Below are 22,824 nucleotides of genomic sequence, written 5' to 3'. Positions count from 1 at the left end.
ATTTCTTCATTAAAAAAAAACAATGCATTTACTCTTGGTATCAGATATTGGAACTATTACGTTACTTTTAAACTAGTGGAATGTGCTTGTAAAATCAGAATGTGAAAATTTCTGTCAAATTATAAGGCTGTTAAAATAATTTGAATTCAGCCAGATTAGTAATACATTAGATAAACTATAGTATAACTATCATTTTATAGCTGTTGAGAAGAATCTACAAATGTGGGAAGAAATGAAAAAAGGAAGCCAGTTTGGTCAGTCCTGCTGTTTGCGAGCAAAAATTGACATGAGTAGTAACAATGGGTGCATGAGGGACCCAACGCTTTATCGCTGCAAAATTCAGCCACACCCAAGAACTGGAAATAAATACAAGTAGGTGTATTTCATTCATTATGCTCGGTAGCTTACTATGCTTTTGCTTTGATGCTTCTGTGAACATGGAGAAGGGAGTAGCTGCAGAATAGTCAAGAGATCTGGATCTTTGTTCATTCGTGGCCTTCGGTAAAGCATGTAGCCTCTCGTTCCTTACCTATCAATTAATGTTATACTAGGTTATGTCTAAGGTCATTTCCATCTATAAAAGTTCTTGAGTCTGCCTAAAGTTGCATTTTATGTATTGATCAGGTATGCTGTGGTGTGTTTCTTTAGATGAAGATACTTCTTTTCCTATTATAAACTTTGATTCTGCTAGACATGTTTATTCGTAAACATGATAGAAGATTTAAAGAAATATGAACATGATAGAAGATTTAAAGAACTATGAACACATTTAAAGAAATATGAACATAAGTTTATTCGTAAACATGATAGAAGATTTAAAGAAATTCGTAAACATGATAGAAGATTTAAAGAAATATGAACAAGATTTAAAGAAATATGAACAAATATTCGTAAACATGATAGAAGATTTAAAGAAATATGAACAAGAAATATCATGTTTTTTCTAATTTTGGTTAGTTTTCTGTGTGGTTTTCAGGTTAATAGATGTTTTTTTTTTTTAAATCTCCCCCACCTGGCCATTAATTTATAAAGTAACCACAGAATATATTTTCTTATACTTTGAAGAAGCCTACTACATACAAATGCTGAATTGTAACTTCTGAAGAGATTGGTGAATGTAAATGATTTCCTGAGTAGCTAATATAACTTTCTTTACACTTGTGGGTACAGGTATGTGTATCTGTATCTGGACAAACACTTCATGTGTGTATATATATGTCCTTCATTTTTAACAGGGCAATTGCTCCTTGTTTACTGAATAGATACTTTGAATACATTTGGAAAAGTAAATTTGGATACACATTTTCAGTATCAGATAATTGCAAAGCATAGTGCAGTAGCATCTTAATGAAGTTCTATCTTAAAAATTAGAAGGCATAATGCAGTAATATATGTGTTGTGTACATTATTTTAGACAGAAATTGTTTTTAAGACTATTCCATCTTAAATGGAATTTTAATCAACCTAATTTTCTTTTTTACATGACAGAGAAGGAAACATTCTATTCTTGAATGCATTTACTTATGAAAGTATTAAACCTAGAGATTTACTTGAGTGTGGGATTATTTAAGATATTGAAAAGCTAAATTCCCTTGAAATTATTATTGCTTTTTACCATGGTATACATTGGCCATTACAGGAATATGATTATAGAATTCACTGCACCAGTATCCAATTGTCTGTTAAGTTGCATATTTGCTTTTGTGTTTGAGTATTCAGTGGGTAACTGATGCATTGTCCTCAAAGTCTGATTAAAAAAATGTTTTGATGTACTTTGAGTATTATGAGTCATAACACCTGTTGGTTTTTAAGGAATTCTTACCTTGTAAAGAATTATGTTTTAAATTAGTACTGCTGCTTATAATGCCTAATCTGAGGTGAAAAGGGTAAAATCCTTCATTGATTTTCAACATATTCACTTTTTTTCCTAGTGTTTATCCGACATATGATTTTGCCTGCCCCATAGTTGACAGCATTGAAGGTGTTACACATGCCCTGAGAACAACAGAATACCATGACAGAGATGAACAGTTTTACTGGATTATTGAAGCTTTAGGCCTAAGAAAACCGTACATTTGGGAATATAGTCGGCTAAATCTCAACAACACAGTGCTATCCAAAAGAAAGCTCACATGGTTTGTCAATGAAGGACTAGTAGACGGATGGTATGTTTGCTCTTATCTAGAATTTTGAGAGGAAGTCAGGACATGGTATATCACTAATTTTTAAGCTGCTTTGAGGGGTGGGGAGGATGAAAGGGAGGGGTTGAAATGGATAGGGCTCTAGGGTTTCTGGTCCTTGTCTTTATTTTATCCAGGTTCTCAGGTACTGCTCTCTCTTGCTTTAATGCAGCAAACATGGAGTGCCCATGTTTGGGCACAAAGATGGAGTCTATGTTTGGGACTAGAAAAAGTTTGAAAATCTCTGTAGCACATTAATAACCTATAGTTTGAAAATCTCTGTAGCACGTTAATAACCTATATGGGATTTCCATGAGAACGATGAGTATAAAAATTAAAGTCATCTTAGAGGCATGTATCCATGTAAATGAAACCTGTTCAGTTGGGTTACCATACTTATAAGCCTAAGAATGTTTTTTTTTTTACATGAATTAACAAAAATGTATTAGTTTTTATTAGTATCATGTAATAGTGACATATATTAAGTATATATTGAATAATATGTGATTTTAGACTGTTTTACTGTGGAGCTGAATTTGATAAAGGGGAAATTTACCTTGGGCCGCATACAAAGGGTGTTATTGCAAACTTACTGAAGTTTGCAGATCTCTGCAGAATATTAATAACCAACATGTATATTTTTTACAACCCAAAAGGCTTTATAAAGTGTATTTGTACATGAATGAGAGGCTAACCATCTCTTATCTGTGTCTCATGGTCATATGTAGAATAGGGATCTTGTATGTTTGTTAAATAAAAAGCAAAAAGCAAATAAAAATGTTGTAATGCATATGTTTTCTGTATTTGAAAATGTCACCTTTGTGTCTTTTTTCAAATGTACTTTTACTGTTTCCAGTAGTGCATTCATTTTACTGAGTAATTTTTGACTAGTAAGCAGCTTTCTTCTCCCATGAACTCGGGCTCAGTGGTATTATGATCTGCCTAATTATTATAACCAGCTCTTAGTCCAAACATTTAACAAACGGAATATAATGTTATGCAGTAAGGTATATTGTACTCTCTGCACCTACACGTTAAAAATGTCTCCTTGGTTCTTAAAACTTGCCGTATTTCCCAGGGATGACCCACGATTTCCTACGGTTCGCGGTGTGCTGAGAAGAGGGATGACAGTCGAAGGACTGAAACAGTTTATTGCTGCTCAGGTGAGTTATAGTTTCTTTTCCAGCTCCTCTGTTTGGATTTTTAAGTATCTAATAATATCCTGTTAGTCTTTATTACTCCTGTTGTTCTTTCTGTTCTTTGCTTGTTGCTTATAATGCAAGGGCAGAATGTTTTTGAAAAAAACACTGTTATGATAGTGGAAAATTGAGAATGTCCTAAACTATGCTAGGGTTGGACAAAGGCAGCTGTGGTGTTTTCACCCAGTGAAATCTATGACTGTTGACTCTAACTGTTCAGGGTAACGAGATTAGTGTGTACAGACTAAGGTTTATATTCCAGTGGAAGTAAACTTGTAAGTATTGACTGGGTTTATTTTCTGGCATGCTTGACTTAAAGAAAATATTCTGGTTAATACTTCTTGCCCTTTAAGCTGTTCTATTATTGTTTTTCTAGGGTTCTTCACGTTCCGTTGTGAACATGGAATGGGACAAAATTTGGGCATTTAACAAAAAGGTACATGTTTTGACTCCTGGTCCTCTTTTTTTCATGCCTAACTCCTAAGTAATAGATTACATGTAGAATTCATTAGTGTGCTCATGGCAGGGAAAATTTTGTGAAGAATATTACAGTTTTGCAGAGTTTTCAGGAAAATGGAATGTTTTACTTTTTTAAACATATAAAGTGCATTAAGCCTATAAACTATACCAAACAAGAACAATGATTAAAACAAACTTGGAGTTATGGGGAATGGTAACAGTTTTTTCCTTAAATCTTTTTTGAACACTTTGCATTTCATTTTTCTGCTTTCAAGCTGCGAGCTCTCTGTAAGAAGGTATTACTTAATGCTTTTATTTGCCTTACTTAGCACATAGCTTTTAGCATCTTACATGTTATAACCTGAGATGTTATACAGCTTTGAAGCACAATCACATTTATATGAGACTTGCTTATACAGACCCACTGAAATGCATTATTCCTAGTTTAAAAAAACATGTCCTCTAGTTTTCTTAGTGGCAAAGGGAAGATTTGGCTAACTCCATTCTACTGTTCCCTTGTTTACTGAGAGGACATAGAGTTTTAAAGTTACAGATTTCATTGAATTGTATTGAAGGTTCGTTAATTATAATCCCTGTGTCTTATTGAATCTAGCTTTAAAAAAAAAAGCTGTGTTTTAAATAAAAGTCAAATGAGGAATACTGCATATTGACATTGTTAATTGGAAGCAGATGCTTAGACACTATAATAAGGCAAATCACTGAAGTGCCATGTTTTAAACTATGGTTTCTGTGATTGTGTTCTGTAAATTCTTTTTCTTTGTATTGCTGCTTGATTGTGCTGATGCCTTGCCTCAAAAAATAGTTGCTTGTCTCGCATGTGTCTTGAATTTATTTTGTCTTTTGTGTTTAGTCAGTTTTGGGATACATAATGGAATTATTAATTGGTTCGCTCTGTTGCTGCAGTTACTAATAAATACATTCAAAACTTATAGGCAGAGTTAACATTGGAATACTTTTCATTAATAATCCGTGCACATTTAGTTCAAATATAAGAAATACATTTCACTACAGGCCGATAATTCTATAGGGTCTGTTAAATGAACAGCATATTCCCCTGTCTTCTTTCCTTCCATTTTCTCTCGCTAGATAAATCACTTTCAGCTCTTCTAGATAATTTTTTTGGTATTTATTGCCCATATCTCTAAATGAGATGTATGTTTTGCTTCTTCTTGATTTTTTTGTTTGTTTGTTTGCTTTAGGCATCATCAGTTTACTTTTCACAATGGAAGATGAGGATTTAGTTCTCCTATTTTTTTCTCATAACTCGTTGGCTTTCTTGTGGCTAATTGTTTTGTTTTGTTTCCCTCGTTTGTTTAATTTTCTAATTCCATCTCAGACTCTGCGCAAGTTATCTAAATTTCCTGCCAAAATGTTCACATGCCTCAGGTATTTCAGTTTCACGTTAGAGACGTCTCTGCCGGGGCCTTCGTGCTGCTCACATCTGATCTAGATGAGAGGCCTGTTAACTTCTGAAGCCCAGCTGTGCTCCCAGGTCAATCTTCCTCATCATCCTGGGAATTCCCTTTGCTTTTCTTCTGTGATGGATCATCTGGTTCTTGGATCTTCCTTCTCTTTTTATTGCCTTTTTGCTTTGCTGTACTATATCCTCTGGTAGCTCCCTGAGAAGGGGGGCATGGGATGAAGATTTTTGAGACTTTTATATGAACAGCTTCTTCACTTTGAAATTTCACAGTGATGTGCCTTGGGGTGGGTCTGTTTTCATTCATATCCATTGGAAGAACATGTGGCTTCCAGACTGGAAACGCATTCCGTCAGTTCTGGGAAATGTTCCTAAGTTCCTTCTGTTTCTTTGGTTTTTTCTCAACTCTGTTGTCTTTCTCCTCCGTGGAACGTTTCTTGAGCACATGTTGGATTTCCTGGACTGTTGCTCTAATTTTGTTTTCTCTCTTATTTTCCATCTCATCTTTTGGCTCTACTTTCTGGTAGATGTACTCAGCCCTATCTTCTCAACTTCTGCTGAGTTTTTCATTCATGCTGTCATATTTCCAAGATTTCTCGTTTGTGCTTTGAATTTTCAGAATAACTTCCTGTTCCTATTTCATGGTTATAATATAATCAATGGTATTTTTTCTTATGTCTTTCCTCCAGGTTGTTTATTTTGTTTTTTCTTTGATATTAAAGGCATTTCTCAGACATCTGGTGAGCCTTGGTTATCTGCTCATCTTTAACACAGGGGACTGAGAGAGGGATTGGAAGCGCTGAGAAAAAGATTGGGCTTGTCAGCTGTGCCTCACTGTAAGATGGTCTGGCTGGCCGGTTAATTGAAAAGCCTCGGCGTCAGTAACCTTACATCTCATCTCTTGGACTAGGCAGTTTTTCCAGAGGAGTTTCTTTCAGTCAAGTTGCCAGAAGTGTGAAGGTCTGACTGCCAGGGTTTTGGAACTGACTGGGGAAAACTCTGGGGACTTGACATTTAATATCATACATTTTCTTAATACCCTTGTCTCAGAGCAGAACCCTCAGCTTCAGAAGAAGAGTCTCTGGACCTTTTGGAATAATTTAAAACCACTGATCCAGAGATTTTGAGAATTGTACAATTTTAGAACTGAAAAAGACTTAAATCTTTTAATCCAAGATTTCCCAAACTTGTCTGATCCTAACCATCCTGTGGAATGCTTGTTTAAAAATAGATTTCCAGGGCTTCCCTGATGGCGCAGTGGTTGGGAGTCCGCCTGCTGATGCAGGGGACACAGGTTCGTGCCCCGGTCTGGGAAGATCCCACATGCCGCGGAGCGGCTGGGCCCGTGAGCCATGGCCGCTGAGCCTGCGCGTCCGGAGCCTGTGCTCCACAACAGAAGAGGCCACAGCAGTGAGAGGCCCGTGTACCGCAAAAAAAAAAAAAAAAAAAAGATTTCCAGACTTTACTTCAGACGATTAGAATCGTTCTCGTTCAGGGTTAAGTGGCATGAAACTCTGTGCCAGCCAGTGCCCTAAGGGATCATTGTAATTAGTCAAGTGTGAGAAACAGTCTTCTGCTCTCTTTGTCAGTTGAGGAAACTGAGCTGCAGTGAACTGAAGTAAGTTTCTCAGGTTGGATCGTCTAGTTTTAGCTTCTTTAAAAGAAGAAATTGTATCTTAATGGCTTAAATACTAAACTGAGTAGTCACAAATTAAATCTGTGATCATTCCAACCCAGTAGAAGCTGAAAGAAGGAACCCTTAACCAGTAAGAATGACTTTTAAACCTCAGGGAAGGAAAGAATGAAACAGTAAGTTTAGAGGGAGGCTGGCGCTGATTTAGTACTGGCATGAAATATAAGCAGGTAAGGAGTAGCAATCAAGGGGAAGTTAGATGGCTTTTCAGACTTTTCTGACTGACCCTCTGAGCATGGTTTCTTCTCTAAGTTCATTCAGAATTTCTGAGAAATACTCTCAAAGCAAACAACAACAACAAAATACCAGCCAAACAATAGCAACAAAAACCCAATATAAACCAAAAGGCACAGCCAAGTTTAATTAGCCATACCACTATTTCCTGCATCCTTCTAATGGGAAGAAAATGACTTTCATTACTTTACTTAGCTATTTGACTCCGCACTTGCTTCTGTCTACATTTTTCTTCCAAATGCTTTATTTAGTATCTAAATACTGCTGTTGTGATTGGTCATCATGGATAATTTTAAATTGAATAGTGAAATGAGAAAGATACATCGGATCCAGAAGGGGGTGCTGCTTCTGTTTTGGAGGTAGAGTAGGTTAGAATGTAATGAGTACTACCATTCATTCAGTTAACCTGTAAATATGTGTTGACTACCTGCATGTGCCAGGCCCTTGGGAACACAGTGGTCCCTATATACGTGTGTATATACATATAGCATGCAGACCAGTAGAAATACTTGTTTACTTCTACTCTATAGAATTGCCTTATTATAGTGACCTAATGCTGTTCTGCTTTTGATGGTGGTGTGTTGCCTAACACTGCTTATAGGAAATGATACTAAAACACATATTTCTATATTCCTTCAAAGCATTCTTCTCCAACAATACAAAATGGAGTATCACATTTACCTGTAGGATTGTTACATAACCCCACAGGATAATTTTCCTTTCTAATATCATAGTTAAAAATTACGTTCGGAATATTTCTAATATGCTTTAACTATTGGTTTCTTTTCACTTGTCAGTAGTTACTCTTGGAAGGGAACTCTAAATCCTTCATGCAGTCTTTGTTTATGATTGTTTTTCTTTTTTCTACTTGACAGCTAAATGTTAGAGAAGAGTTAGCTGGTAAACCAAAAAATTAGTAAATGCAGTAACAAAGAATGCCAGTTGTTATTCCTGTGCTATTACTTATTTTATTGATGAAGTTCTAAAAAATCTCTGAACGTTCTAACACAAGAACGCCTTTGTTGCAGGTTATTGACCCGGTGGCTCCACGATACGTCGCGTTACTGAAGAAAGAGGTGGTCCCGGTGGACATCCCTGAGGCCCAGGAGGAGATGAAAGAAGTAGCCAGACACCCGAAGGTCACTCTCCGGTTTCACCAATGTTGTTCTCTCTGTTAAAGGAGCGGGATAATCAAAGGGAAAAATGTACTTTGGTGGCAATAGCATGATTAGGGACCTTTTATTTTTGCGGTACGCAGGCCTCTCACTGTTGTGGCCTCTCCCATTGCGGAGCGCAGGCTCAGCGGCCATGGCTCACGGGCCCAGCCGCTCCGCGGCATGTGGGATCTTCCCGGACCGGGGCACAAACCCGTGTCCCCTGCATCGGCAGGTGGACTCTCAACCACTGCGCCACCAGGGAAGCCCTGGGGACCATTTTTGATCCAGCATTATTTGTCAGGATTTCATACTAATTTAAATAAATTTTTTTTTCAACTTTTTATACAGTTTTTAAAGGTTACTTTCTGGTTACAGTTATTACAAAATATTGGCTGTATTCTCCGTGTTGTACATCCTTGAGCTTATCTTATACCCATTTGTTGTACTTACCACCCCTCACCCCTATATTGTCCTGTCCCCCACCTCTCCCCAGCTGGTAACCACTAGTTTGTTCTCTGTATCTGTGAGTCTGCTTCTTTTTGTTATATTCACTAGTTTGTTGTATTTTTTAGATTCCACATGTAAGTCATATTATATAGTATTTGTCTTTCTCTGTCTGACTTATTTCACTTAGCGTAATGCCTCCCAAGTCCATCCATGTTGCTGCAAATGGCAAAATCTCATTCTTTTTTATGGCTGAGTATTCCAGTGTGTGTGTGTGTGTGTGTGTGTGTGTGTGTGTGTGTGTGTGTGTGTGTGTGTGTGTGTGTGTGTGTGTGTGTACACACCACGTCTTTGTCCATTTATCTGTTGATGGACACTTCGGTTGCTTCCATATCTTGGCAATTGTAAGCAATGCTGCTGTGCACATTGGGGCGCATGTATCTTTTCGAATTAGTGTTTTTGTTTTTCTCGGATATATACCCAGGAGTGGAATTGCTGAGTCTTATGGTACTTTTATGTTTAGTTTTTGGAGAAACCTCCATGCCGTTTTCCACAGTGGCTGCAGCAATTTACATTCCCACCAACAGTGCACAAGGGTTCTCTTCTCTCCACATCCTCGCCAGCATTTGTTATTTGTGTTCTTTTTGATGATAGCCGTTCTGACAGGTGCAAGGTTACAGTATCTCATTGTGGTTTTGGTTTGCATTTCCCTAATGATTATCGATGTTAAGCATCTTTTCATATGCCTGTTGGCCATCTGCATTTCCTCTGGCAAAACGTCTGTTCACTTCTTCTGTCCGTTTTTAAATTGGCTTGTTTGTTTTTTTGATGTTGAATTGTATGAGCTGTTTAAGAATTTGATACTAATGGAAGTAAATGTTTTTGTGGATTTCTTACTGAAGAAATTTATTCTAGCGGTATTACTATCCACAGCACATCACACAGAACTGTTACACTCGGTGCCTATTTTTTATTTTGTGGAGGTAGCATATTAGTGTATAATAAGAATTTATGTCTTCCTGGAGGTATTATATAATCTGTGCTCTTATCTCTGTGTGAAAGCTGAGGTGCATTCTCTATTAGCTGGGTTATTCGCTGTTGCCTTTAAGCCAAAACATTTGACCTAATAGTATTGAATCACAGCTTGAGTCCAGAGTCTATCATGCTGCCATTGGCTCTGTTTTAGAAAATATCAGTGAAGTGACAATGATATCTGTCTATCTGAATTCAGAATATAAACCTTAAATACAGGTAGCAGGGAGTTCTTCTTAGTTAAGCCATGTTTGTTGTCTCACATGGTTATAACTGCTAGGTTGATAGTCTTGAAGAAAAAATAGATCCTTTTGTTCCAGCTTTGTGAGTTGTCTGTAAATATGTTTATTATCCAATGAAGTTTATGTCCATAGACTAACTCACTCATATACTAATAGACTAATATATTCATAACCTTACTCATAACTATGTTATGTTCATAGACTTACTCAGGTGTAAGGTGATACGTTTCATGAACAGCTATAAATGTTTTAAGTGGTAGCCTATGATTGCCTTTCCCTGTATGACATTAGCTTCTTTTTAATTTGGAAGACTTATTTTAAGGGTACCCCTAATAAGACTTGGGGAGAGAGAGAGAGAGAGAGAGAGAGAGAGAGAGAGAGAGAGAGAGAGAGTGTGTGTGTGTGTGTGTGTGTGTGTGTGTGTGTGAGTGAGTGTGAGATTGATTTGGCTTTACCGTTGCCTTTATCTTGCATCTGATGTGTTCAACCAGGTGAATGGTGGTTTCTGATGTATCATATCACCCACTACAGTCAGCTTAAATGTGAAGCTTAATGTTTTAAAATTTTAACGGTGAGAATAAAACTTCTAAGGGTGCTTATTTGTAATAATAAAGAATAAGTAATAGTTAAATAACTAATTGATTAGGAAACACTTTAAATGATGACTGGATTGCTCAGTTTGCTCTGTGGAATTTTCATTATCCTTTCCCTCACAAAGTGTTCTATATTTAGCCTGTCAGTATTCTGTTCTGAGCCCAGCATAGTATAAGTTGTTGCAACATACTGACTTTTTTCAAGTGCATTGGTGCATTCAATGAACAATTATTGAATGCGTGTTATTTAACATTTATTCGAAGGGTCTTCTTACACTTTTTTTTCTTTTGATTTCGGTCAAACAAAAATCTGAAATTTAACAAATATAGCATTCTTTTTATTTTCCGGATCTCTTTTTCTTCTTCATATAATATATACTGAAAAGGCAGAAAATTCATCTTTCTGTACATGTATGCTACTGTCTAAAATTTGTCTCCTAAAATGTGAAAGATCTACCATTTCCTGCTAAGATGACATCTGTTCCTATAGTGACGTTCCACAGCCACTGATGAGGAATGACTTTATTTTCTCCTTTGCTGCAAAAGCAGTGAGATTTTTGAGGCTAGCAGAGCAGATTCTGGTTGGAGGGACACTGTGAGACAAATACTGTCTTAGCTCTAAAAACAAAGAATGATTGTTTTAGGCTGGAAGTAATCTCAGGGGCAGACCACCCTCATCTGACTCCAGTACATTATTGGTCAGGTGTCTGACCCAGGGTCACAGAGCTGGGAATCAGACTAATACAGATGACTTCTGTTTTTGTTAAGGAATAAAATGAATGAATGTATAAATTTCATACTGGGTTCAATAGTTGTTGTTTCAACCAACATTCTCTTTTTTTTTTAATCAGAATCCTGATGTTGGCTTGAAACCCGTCTGGTATAGTCCTAAAGTTTTCATTGAAGGTGCTGACGCAGAGACGTTGTCAGAGGGTGAGACGGTTACATTTATAAATTGGGGCAACATCAACATTACTAAAATACACAGGTAAGAACTTTTTGTTTGTTTTCAAATAAATATGGAAGGAAAGTCTTTTATGTTTATTCATTTATTAAAAATTACCTAATTCAGACCCATTGATGGTGCTGGCTGGTACATCTACCCAGGCATAGATGCTGCAAATTCTGGACACATTAAGGTTTTTTTCCATATATGTTTCATTACATTAATAGGGTGTTAGGATATTGCTTGTGATGTTGAAAACGACAGCATGTAGATATAAAAAATAATTCTAATGCTTTAGACCCCCCTTTTATCATCTAATTCTCAGAATGCGATTGCATGGTGGAGAGATCCTTTGGACAGAAATTGTATGTATAACATTCTGTATATCCTAAAGTCTACTTTATTTTTTATTTTTAAATTTTTTTATTAATTAATTTTTATTGGAGTACAGTTGCTTTACAATGTTGTGTTAGCTTCTGCTGCACAGCAAAATGAATCAGCTGTACATATACATATATCCCCTCCCTTTTGGCTTTCCCTCCCATTTAGGACACCACAGGGCATTAAGTAGAGTTCCCTATGCTATACAGTATGTTCCCATCAGTTGTCTGTTTTATACCTAGTATCAGTAGTGTATGTGTGTCAGTCCCAGTCTCCTAATTCCTCCCGCCCCACCCCTTTCCCCCTTGGTATCCATACTTTTGTTCTCTACGTCTGTGTCTCTGTTTCTGCTTTGCGAATATGGTCCTCTATACCATTTTTCTAGATTCCACATGTATGGGTTAATATACGATATTTGTTTTTCTCTTTCTGACTTACTTCACTCTATATGACAGTCTCTAGGTCCATCCACGTCTCTACAAATGACCCACTTTTGTTCCTTTTTATGGCTAATACTCCATTGTATATATGTACCGCATCTTTTTTATCCATTACTCTGTTGATAGACACTAAAATCTACTTTAAATTGAATCGTTTTGTGCTGAATATGAACTTTCCAGTTATTACAGTGTGCTACACTTACCAGTTCTTAAGATTACACAAATGGGACATAGTATGCTAAGATTAATTTAGTAAGCTCTGAAATATCAGTTGTCATGTCATTACATATGATGTCAAGTAATTGATAAATGTTTTGAAAATACAGTATTTTAGATTTTTTAATGTTTACTCCAGGTGACTTTAAAATTCATAAACATGTTCATGTTCTTCATCAGATGTATGGGGGATCTGTCTACATATTAGTATCTTGATAGCAGGGACCCTACTTCATTCATCTCTTAACCAGTTAATGTCTGGCACCTACTAGAAACTCAAATAAATGTTTTATTTGAAATTTTTCCAAAGAAAATTCCCTATCCATTTATTACAGGTACAGAACAAAATAGTGCATTTGTGGCAGTTAAAGTTTGTTTTCTGAAAACACTTTCCTATCTTATTTTTAGAAATGCAGAAGGAAAAATTGTATCTCTTGATGCAAAATTGAATTTGGAGAACAAAGACTATAAGAAAACCACTAAGATCACATGGCTTGCCGAGACCGAACGTGCTCTTCCTGTCCCAGCAATCTGTGTTACTTACGAGCACTTGATCACAAAGCCCGTACTGGGAAAAGACGAGGACTTTAAGCAGTATGTCAACAAGAACAGTAAGGTAGCCTCCTGAAAGAAACCCTGTTTCATCTTGCTCTGTTGTATCAGTATAACCTTTTCTTTAGAATTTTTAAAATTAGTTTTAAGTATTTGTTTCCTCAGATAAAATGGAAAAGATTTCTAGAATTTTGTTAAAAATGATATAAAAGAATAATGTTCCCATTTTATAAATTCTAGAAACTGAGGCACAGTGAGGTTCAGTAAGTTGCTTGAGGACAGGCAATAAGGCGTAGAGCTGGGGTTCAAACCCAGGCCTCCTGGCTCTAGAATCCTTGTGCTTTAGTGCTGCGCCAGCATGCCTTTCAGCTAGGTCTGTGTGCTTCTTGTATTGTACTTCATATTTATAGTGGGAAATTTCTTTATATCTGCAGGGACACCAATCAAGTTAGTTAAAAGGTTCATGAAGCCCATCAGTATATAAATGTTAACTTTTAGAAATATAATGAATAATTGTTATTTATTTTAATATTTCACTGTTTTACTGCATGTGCTTAAGTAGTAAAGTTTTTAACATATCCTGTTGCAGTTACTGGAAAAGCTGCTTGCATTTTAGGGTTGTTTTTAGTGCTCTGATGTTCAAGAAAGTGTATTTTGGTCTTATACCATCTTTACAGCATGAAGAATTAATGCTGGGGGATCCCTGCCTTAAGGATTTGAAAAAAGGAGACATTATACAACTCCAGAGAAGAGGCTTCTTCATATGTGATCAACCTTATGAACCCATTAGGTAAATCAGTGTAACTGAACATTTAAATGAAAATGCTTAAAATTCTTACAGTGAATAATATTTTAAAGATTGAACTTCCACTAAAATACTGTACCTGACAATTCTCTGTTCGGTTTCATTTGTTCTTCTGTATTTACTATTTCAGACATCATTGTAACAAATTTTAACTTTGAAACAGCATAATAACAAATTTTATTTCTAGAACTAAACCATTCATCTTCACATGGTCCAAGTAAAAAGAAAAAAATTTCAGTGTTATCTTTGGATAAACATTATAACTATTACCTTTTCTTTTTTTTTCTAAATTTATTTTTTATTGAAGTATATTTGATTTGCAGTGTTGTATTAATTACCGCTGTACAGCAGAGTGACTCAGTTGCACATATATATATACATTTTCATATTCTTTTCCATTATGGTTTATCACAGGCAGCTTTTCTTTATAGTGTACTTTAATTAGATATATTGTAGAATGCAAATAGTACAGCAGGTACAGTTAGAGGATTATAACAAATGTTTGTGTTTTTTTTAAACCATGAAGTAATAGAGTTACTAGGAGAACTTTCAGTCTCTGAATTTTTGTTCGCGTTTCTTTTTTTTGTCTTTGCTGTTTTTTATTGCATCTCTTTAACTTTGTGATCAGACCTCACTCCTGAGCTCCAGACTTGTGAATCTAATTAATGCCTTTTAGACATCTCTGAATAGATAACTTTCAAGTACCTCAAACTTCAAAATTCAAGATCCTAGTTACCATCTCTCCTCAGTTCTTCTCCTTCATCCCCCATTCTAATCAGTAAACCTTGTTGTTTGTACTGCTTGCCTAGTTCATCTCTGTGCTTCTACTGCTCTGCCTTTGTTTCAGGCCCTTAGCATTTCTTCCTTGATTGCCAAAACAGTTTCTAAAGTAGTCTCTTCCTTCCAGTTTTGCACTTTTCTGATCCACTTTTCATATGGCCCCTGGTCTAAAACTTTCAGAGTAACAATTTTATCATATTATCCCCTCCTGCTTAATAATTCTTGTTAGCTTCAGAGGAAAATCTAAACTTCTTAGTTTGGCGTGCAAGAGTTTCCATGTAATGGCCTCTTGACCCACCTGAGCCATCTGTGTTGTAGCTGACCTCTTCCTCCCTTCTGTTCAAGATATTGCTTGGGGCTTTCCAAAGTCATCAACTACCTTTGAACTTCTTGCTTTTTCCTGGAATGGCCGTGCTTCTTTTTCTTCATCTGGGTAACCTTTCAAATGTTACTTCTTCCAGAGCTTTCTTGTATTCCTCTAATCTGGATAGGCACCCAACCTATGTGTCCCCATTGCAGCGAGCACTTTCCTCTTTAGAATATTTATCACATGCTGTTGTATCTATCTTTCTGTCTGTCTGTCTATCTATCTATCTTGTTTCCACCACTGGAAATTCATTAAGGGCAGATACTTTTTTCATGTTCATCTTAGTATCACGTTGCCGTGAGTCAAATAAGACCATGTGTGTAAACAGCATGCACAGTGCCCAGTACTTACTAAAGCCCTTGTTAAATATTTAGTGATGGTGGTGGTGGTGGTGGTGGTGGTAGTGATGGTACCAACTAGAGTCATGCCCAGAAGAGAGTAGGCTCTCAGTTTATTCTGAAAGATTGTTGAACGTTTCGACAAATCGTGCTGTATCAGCAACCACGTGCAAGAGTGAACGAACCCCTACCTCATACCATGTATAAAAATTAACTCAAATATGGATCAAAGACCTAAATGTAAGAGCTAAACTATAAAACTCTTAAAGGAAAACATAAGTTTAAGTCTTTGTAATCTTAGCAGTGCTTTCTTAAATATAACACCTAAAGCATAAGCAACCAACGAAAATATACATAAATTGGACTATATCAAAAATTTTTGTGCTTCCGAGGACACCATCAGGAAAGTGAAAAGACAGTCCACAGAATGAGAGAAAAATATTTGCACATGTATCTGATAAAGGACTTGTATGCAGAATAAATAAAGAATCCTTACAACTTGATAATAAAAAGACAGTTAAAAACGGATAAAGACATTCTCCAAAGCAGACATACAAGTGGTCAATAAGCACATGAATAGATGCTCAATATTATTAGTTATTAGGAAAATACAAATCAAGACCACAGTGAGATATCATTCCATATCCCCTTGGATGGCTGTAATCAAGAAGGCAGGCAGTAACAAGTGTTGAGGATGTGGAGAAATTGGAACCCTCATACATTGCTAATAGGATTGTAAAATGATGTAGTTACTTTGGAAAACAAAGTGGCAGTTCCTCAAAAAGTTAAATATGGTGTTATCATTTGACCTAGCATTTCCACTTTTATATATATACCCAAGGAAAGTAATAACATGTGTTCACACAAAAATTTGTACATGAATGCTCATAGCAGCATCATTCGTAATAGACAAAAGGTACAAACAACCCAAATGTCCAACAGCTGATGAATGGATAAACAAAATGTGGTGTATCCATAAAAGGGAATATCGTTCAGCCATAAAAAAAAGTGAAGCGCTGATTCATGCTATAACATGCATGAACCTTGTAAGCATTATGCTAAGTGAAGTAAGCTAGTCACAACAGACCACATATTGTACGATTTCATTTCTATGAAATGTCCAGAATAGACAAATTCATACAAACAAAGTTAGATTAGTGGTTGCTAGGGACCAGATGCATGGGAGACTGGCAAGTGATAGATAAAGGGTACAAAGATTCTTTTTAGGGTGATGAGAATGTTTTAAACTTAGATAGTGGTGATGGTTGCACAATTTTATGTAACCAGGGAATAGTGTACTTTCAAAGGGTGGATATTTTGGTATGTGAATTATATTTCAATAAGGCCATATTCAGAAATACTGAAGAGATGTATAGGATTCTGTTGTTACTGAAGTCTCTCACTTATTTTTACTCTGTGGCCTTTGCCACAAAATTCAAAAAAATATTTTACTTATGAGTAGTCTCAAGGGCAGTGGATTTTGCTAATGACTGTACCCTTTAGAATTGAGAAATTCTTACAAAATAAATGTTTTACAGAAATTCTTCTGCTCATAAGCAGATTAGGTATGGTATGTAGATGCATTTCTTTTAAGTCAAGAGTGGGACCATGAACATCCACTAATGCCATTTCTGGTGGCCAGAGTAGATGTAACTTTGTCCTGGACGTAGCATTTTCATATCCATGAAAGTTTATGGTTAGCACTGTCAATTTTTATATATTGTTTTTAAACTACTCTGAAGAGACTGATTTGAATAAGAGAATGGACTATTTACTTATACCTTGAAAAGTATTAACAGTGCCATTGAATTAATCTAGGAATTCAATTTTAATTACTGTTCAGATAATTTTGTTCAAACTTTTTTGTCCCTTCATTTTCTTTTTAGTCCATATAGTTGCATAGAAGCTCCATGCATTCTGATATACATTCCTGATGGGCATACGAAGGAAATGCCAACATCTGGGTCAAAGGAAAAGACCAAAGTAGAAACAACAAAGAATGAGGTAAATAGTTTACTTTTATGGATATGTCTCTAATTAATGATCTTTCTGTCCTAGGGTTTAGAATCTGTTTGTTTACAAAGATTGTCTTCCTCACTTTTGAGATCGAAGAAGAGAATAACTCTAACTTTTGCGATTTTTGTTGTTGTTCTTTCTTGTAAGATTTTAAAATACCCTGCAAAACAAGATTTTCAAAAGTTAATTTTTTTTATGTGAAAGAGTAAGAAAGACTAGATTAAAAGAATCTTTTAGAAAAGCCTTTTTTTAATTCTAATAGAGCTGTAGTAGATCCTTGCCCAAGAAAACAAGTCGTTACGACAGTGTTAGGACAGTGACCTGGTTTTCTGGCTCCCTGTCTGCACTTTATCAAACTCCAGTGCATCTTGGAGAAGAGCTCCGAGCAGTCATTGAGGGTTAGAAAAGAGAAAAAGGGCAAATAAGAAACTTTGCCTCTGTCTTTTTTTTCATCTCGGTGGTAATGCTTAATCTCTGTCTTTAAGAATGAGTTAGGGGGCTTCCCTGGTGGTGCAGTGGTTGAGAGTCCGCCTGCCGATGCAGGGGACGTGGGTTCATGCCCCAGTCTGGGAGGATCCCACATGCCGCAGAGCGGCTGGGCCTGTGAGCCATGACCACTGAGCCTGCGCGTCCGGAGCCTGTGCTCCGCAATGGGAGAGGCCACAATGGTGAGAGGCCTGCGTACCGCAAAAAAAAAGAAAAAAAAAAAAAGAATGAGTTAGGAATCTTCCTGGCAGTCCAGGTCTGGAGGACATTCCAGATAGAGACCCAGCTTCTGTCCTCATTTTACAGGATGTGGATTTGAGAGGCCGTGACATGTCTAGAGAATTAGGGGGGTTATTGTGCAGGCCAGAGGTCCTGAAACTTCCTTATTTCATAGCACCCTTAGTTTCCCAGTAATTTTTTTCATGACACCTCTAGGCTGAATGAAATTCCTAACTGTTCTCTTTATTAAGTAGTTAAGTTCAAGCAACTAGATAAATATTTATATCCCAGTAACTTAGTAGCCATTTGAAAAAAATAATATACATAAATTGAAGGAAAAGGAACTTAAATTTCATTTATAAAAGATTTTGTTCTTAAATGTTAAATATTTAAATTACATTCTTATTTTTATTTCATTCTTAAAATGACATATTAATTGAAAGAAAAAAATAATACTTTTATTTCTCTCTTGAACCTTGGACTCAGATTGGACACTACCATGCTTATTTTCTGTTTCCACAATGATTTTCCTGTGGTATTTGATTTTTAACACAACAGCTGTGAAAAATCCAGCTTTGCAAAGATATGGCATCATTGAAAGGAATGTAGCACACACTAATGTTGAAACCGAGCCACCTTGAACTTGTATTATGCAGTGTTTGACAGATGTTGGATATGTTACTGTTTACCTTAGATATATAAAACATCCCGTGGTGTCCCTAGGAATTTCCAGTGGCTCCCTGGAACACCTTGCTGCATAGTTTGGGGTCCATAGGTGTTGGCAGTTGGGTAGTCATTGAAGATTTGGTAGCAGTGAAGAAGATAGTTTGGAGGGTGGATTGGACATAGGATTAGAAGGTGTGTTAAGTGGTCAGGAAGCCAGAGCATGAGGGCATGGAGGAAATAAAGTAGGACATGAATTCAGGAAGTAAAATAGGAAGACAGTAACTTCTAGTTTTGTTTTGGTTGACTAGGTAAGTGAGTGGTAAATAACCTGAGCTAGGGAAGACAGAAGCACAGTTTATTAGGAGATACAAGTTTAGAACTATTAAGAGCGGGAATGTCATGACTTGAGCTTTTAATTTACACAAACTAAAAGCTGTGTAGTCTTAGCCAAAAGAAAATTAAAGGAAGAGAAGTGAGAATTTAAGTAGGGCAGTATCCTTGTGCTATTTATATACCAGCAGTTCTCAAACTTTTTGGTTTCACACTTAGAAATGATTGAGGACCTTCGTTTATGTGGATTATATTTATCAGTGTTTGCCATAAAAATTAAAATTGAGAAGTTTTAGAAGAATTTATTAATTCATTTAAAAAATAGCAATAATAAACCCAACCGTATGTTTATATAAATAACATTTTTTTATGAAAAATAACTGTTTTCTAAAAGAAAACTTTCAGTTAGGAGAGTGGTATGGTTTTGCATTTTTGCAAATCTTTTTAATTTGCCTTAGCCTCCATAAAACTGCACTGTGTACTCATGAGAGAGTGAGAGCAAAAACTACAAATGACATCTTATTATTATCATGAAAATAGCTGTGACCTTGCAGACCTCCTTTGAAAAGGTCTCAGAAACCCTCTGGCGTTTGTAGGCCACACCTTGAGAACTGCTAGTATATATACTAGAATAGCACGAGATGGGAAATTTGGCTGCTGTTCCCTCATTGGTCCCAATTTACACCTCTGCCTCTCATCTTTTACATTTTCTGTAAAGTTATTAGTATTATGCTATGAGTTAATGTATGTGTTCTTTATTTTCGGTCTTCATTGCTGCACATGGGCTTTCTCTAGTTGTGGCGAGCAGGGGCTACTCTTCGCTGTGGTGTGCGGGCTTCTCACTGTGGTGGCTTCTCTTGTTGCGGAGCACGGGCTCTAGGCATGCGAGCTTCAGTAGTTGTGGCATGCGGGCTCAGTAGTTGTGGCTCGCAGCCCCTAGAGTGCAGGCTCAGTAGTTGTGGCCCACAGGCTTTAGTTGCTCTGCATGTGGGATCTTCCTGCACCAGGGCTCGAACCCGTGTCCTCTGCATTGGCAGGCAGATTCTTAACCACTGTGCCACCAGGGAAGCCCCAGTGCGTGTGTTCTGAAAAACTTTATGTTCTACAAGGTGACATACTAATCAGGAAAGATAGGATTGGGGCAAACCATTGAAAACTACATCTTTTATGGTTTCATTCATATTGTGGCTGGGTAACAGTCATTGAAGGCTCAACAAGGCCGGACATCCCAAATGGCTCACCCACATGGGTGGCAGTTGATACTGGCTGTTGGCTAGGAGCTCAGTGGAGGTGTTGACAGAGAGCTGCAGCATGAGTGTCAGGGTAGTGAGACTTTGTATATGACAGATCAGGGCTCCAAAAGTGAGTGTCCAGTAGACAGGTTCGAAGCATCACTGTATGGTTTATGATTTAACCTTGGAAACCTCACATAGAGTCCCTTCTGCCATGTTGTATTGGTTGAACAGTCATAACCTTGCCCAGATTCAAGGGAGAGGATGTAGAGGCTTCTTGGTGGGAGGAGTATCAGAAAGGTTTTGGAAAAGCTTTGAAACCTGCGCAGAACCTAATAGAAGTTAAAATACAGTTGATGGGCATTTGTACCCAACATTGCAGTCAGCCATCGTTGCAGCCTTAAACCTTAGGGGTATTGCTCTCTCTTTTGATATATAGATCTTTGAGGGTATTTGCCTCCAGTAGATACCGGTGTTATCAAAATTAAAGTCTGGGGCTTCCCTGGTGGCGCAGTGGTTAACAATCCACCTGTCAATGCAAGGGACATGGGTTCAAGCCCTGGCCTGGGAAGATCTCACATGCCGTGGAGCAACTAATCTCGTGCACCACAAGTACTGAGCCTGAGCGCTAGAGCCTGCAAGCCATAACTACTGAGCGCATGTGCCACAACTGCTGCAGCCTGCGTGCCTAGAGTCCGTGCTCCGCAACTAAAGAAGCCACGACAGTGAGAAGCCCGCGCACCTCAACAAAGAGTAGCCCCCGCTCACTGCAACCAGAGAAAGCCCGCGCACAGTAACAAAGACCCAACACAGCCAAAAATAAATAAGTAAATAAATTAATTAATTAAAAAAAAATTAAAGTCTGATCCAGGGAGTACCCTGCTTCAACACTCTTTTTTTTTTTTTTGAGCAGAAGAGGATATATATCTTTGAAGTTTCTTCATCCATGCTTACACCTTCATTAGATGGTTTAATGTTATGGAAAACAATTTTTTTAAAGTACCACCTGCCCTAAAGGAATGCACTTATACAGACTTTCTCATTCTTCTGTAAGATTGTCATGTATTTCTAAAGCTTTCTCTTTAATTGTGAGTAAGCGTTTTCCTTTATGCTCCTTTGACATAAAACATTAACACACTGGGAGAAATCACGTACAAGGTGATGTGATTTTTCAGTATTATATTGATATTGTTCCCCTGTTTACCAACCATGAATGAGTCAGTTCATCGTACCAAAAATAAGTGTAGCAGAACAGACTGTATATAGTTTTGATACAAGGGCTTCCTTTATTGTAGTCTTCCCTTATTATATAATATTATGCACTTATATATGAATGTTTATGATTGTACATATATATACCTCACCAAGAAAATACTATAAATTATGAGTGATTTAAGGAATTTGGGGGGACTAATTTTTTAGTGTATGTGGTTTTTGACTTACATGGTGATTCTAGAACCTAATCTCCATGTAAAATGCAACTTTGATACAGCTTGAGGTGCCTCTTAGCTATCCAGGTAAAGATGTCTAGAAGACCATTCAGAATACTGGGTCTGGTATCAGGACAGAGTTCTGGAGTAGAGCCAAACATTTTGGAGTTTAATACGTATGGCTCAATGAATATGTATGAGATTATTCTGAAAAATTAAGTAGAAGACCATTAAAGAAAAAAGTCACAGGGAAGGTATGGTGTAGCAGAGTTTTAAAGTTGGAAGGGTTTCAGTAGGAGGAAAACATTCTAAGTGAAAGAAGAGCATGTCATTGAGAATAAATATAGTATAGTTATTCACTATCCAGAAATCAGTTTAGGCAACATATCTCTGGATTTGTTGCACATGCTTATATACAACCATATGCCTATAAATATATAATTTTACACAAATGGAATTGTTTCACAGCATTACTATAAAATTGTTTCACAGTATTTCATGGAGCTCTTGCCTTGTCAACAATCTAGATATATCTCATCTTTTAAAAAACTAGTAATAATACCTAACTCATTGATATTTACATTTTCTCAGCCTTTGTAACTAAGAGCTTTACATAGATTTATTACCTTTTATTTCCCATCAACCTGATGGGTTCAATACAATTATTATCCCTCTCTTATGGTTAAAAAGCAGAACTGGCTTAAGTAACTAATTCAGGGTTGCACAGCTAGTGTGTGGTAGAGCAGTGATTTGTTCTCAGATCTGGTGGGTGTGTCATAATTTCTTTAAATAGTCCTCTAATGGTAATGATTTAGGTTCAGTTTTTTGCTGTAATAAAAATGCTCCAGTGAATATCTGTGTACCTCTACCTTTGTTTACTTCTTTTATTTCTCATTAGGATAAATTTTTAGGAATGAGATTATTCATTTAAACTTTTTAAGGAGTA

General features: G+C 36.8%; 1 protein-coding gene across 1 annotated transcript in view; it reads left to right on the top strand.

Moving 5' to 3' along the window:
- EPRS1 (glutamyl-prolyl-tRNA synthetase 1) overlaps window positions 1-22,824 on the top strand; it is a 68,851-nt gene that overhangs the window by 16,996 nt on the left and 29,031 nt on the right. Inside the window, exons 9-17 of the mRNA XM_082833833.1 lie at window positions 201-372; window positions 1,932-2,165; window positions 3,259-3,343; window positions 3,756-3,815; window positions 8,235-8,345; window positions 11,526-11,662; window positions 13,066-13,273; window positions 13,887-13,999; window positions 17,386-17,503. Of these exons, the coding sequence (XP_082689959.1) occupies window positions 201-372; window positions 1,932-2,165; window positions 3,259-3,343; window positions 3,756-3,815; window positions 8,235-8,345; window positions 11,526-11,662; window positions 13,066-13,273; window positions 13,887-13,999; window positions 17,386-17,503 (1,238 nt within the window). The remainder of the gene's footprint in view (window positions 1-200; window positions 373-1,931; window positions 2,166-3,258; window positions 3,344-3,755; window positions 3,816-8,234; window positions 8,346-11,525; window positions 11,663-13,065; window positions 13,274-13,886; window positions 14,000-17,385; window positions 17,504-22,824) is intronic.

This window comes from Leucopleurus acutus (genome assembly GCF_964270905.1).
Source record: "Leucopleurus acutus genome assembly, chromosome: 2".
NCBI lineage: Eukaryota > Metazoa > Chordata > Mammalia > Artiodactyla > Delphinidae > Leucopleurus > Leucopleurus acutus.
This window is presented reverse-complemented; position numbering and strand designations above follow the sequence as displayed.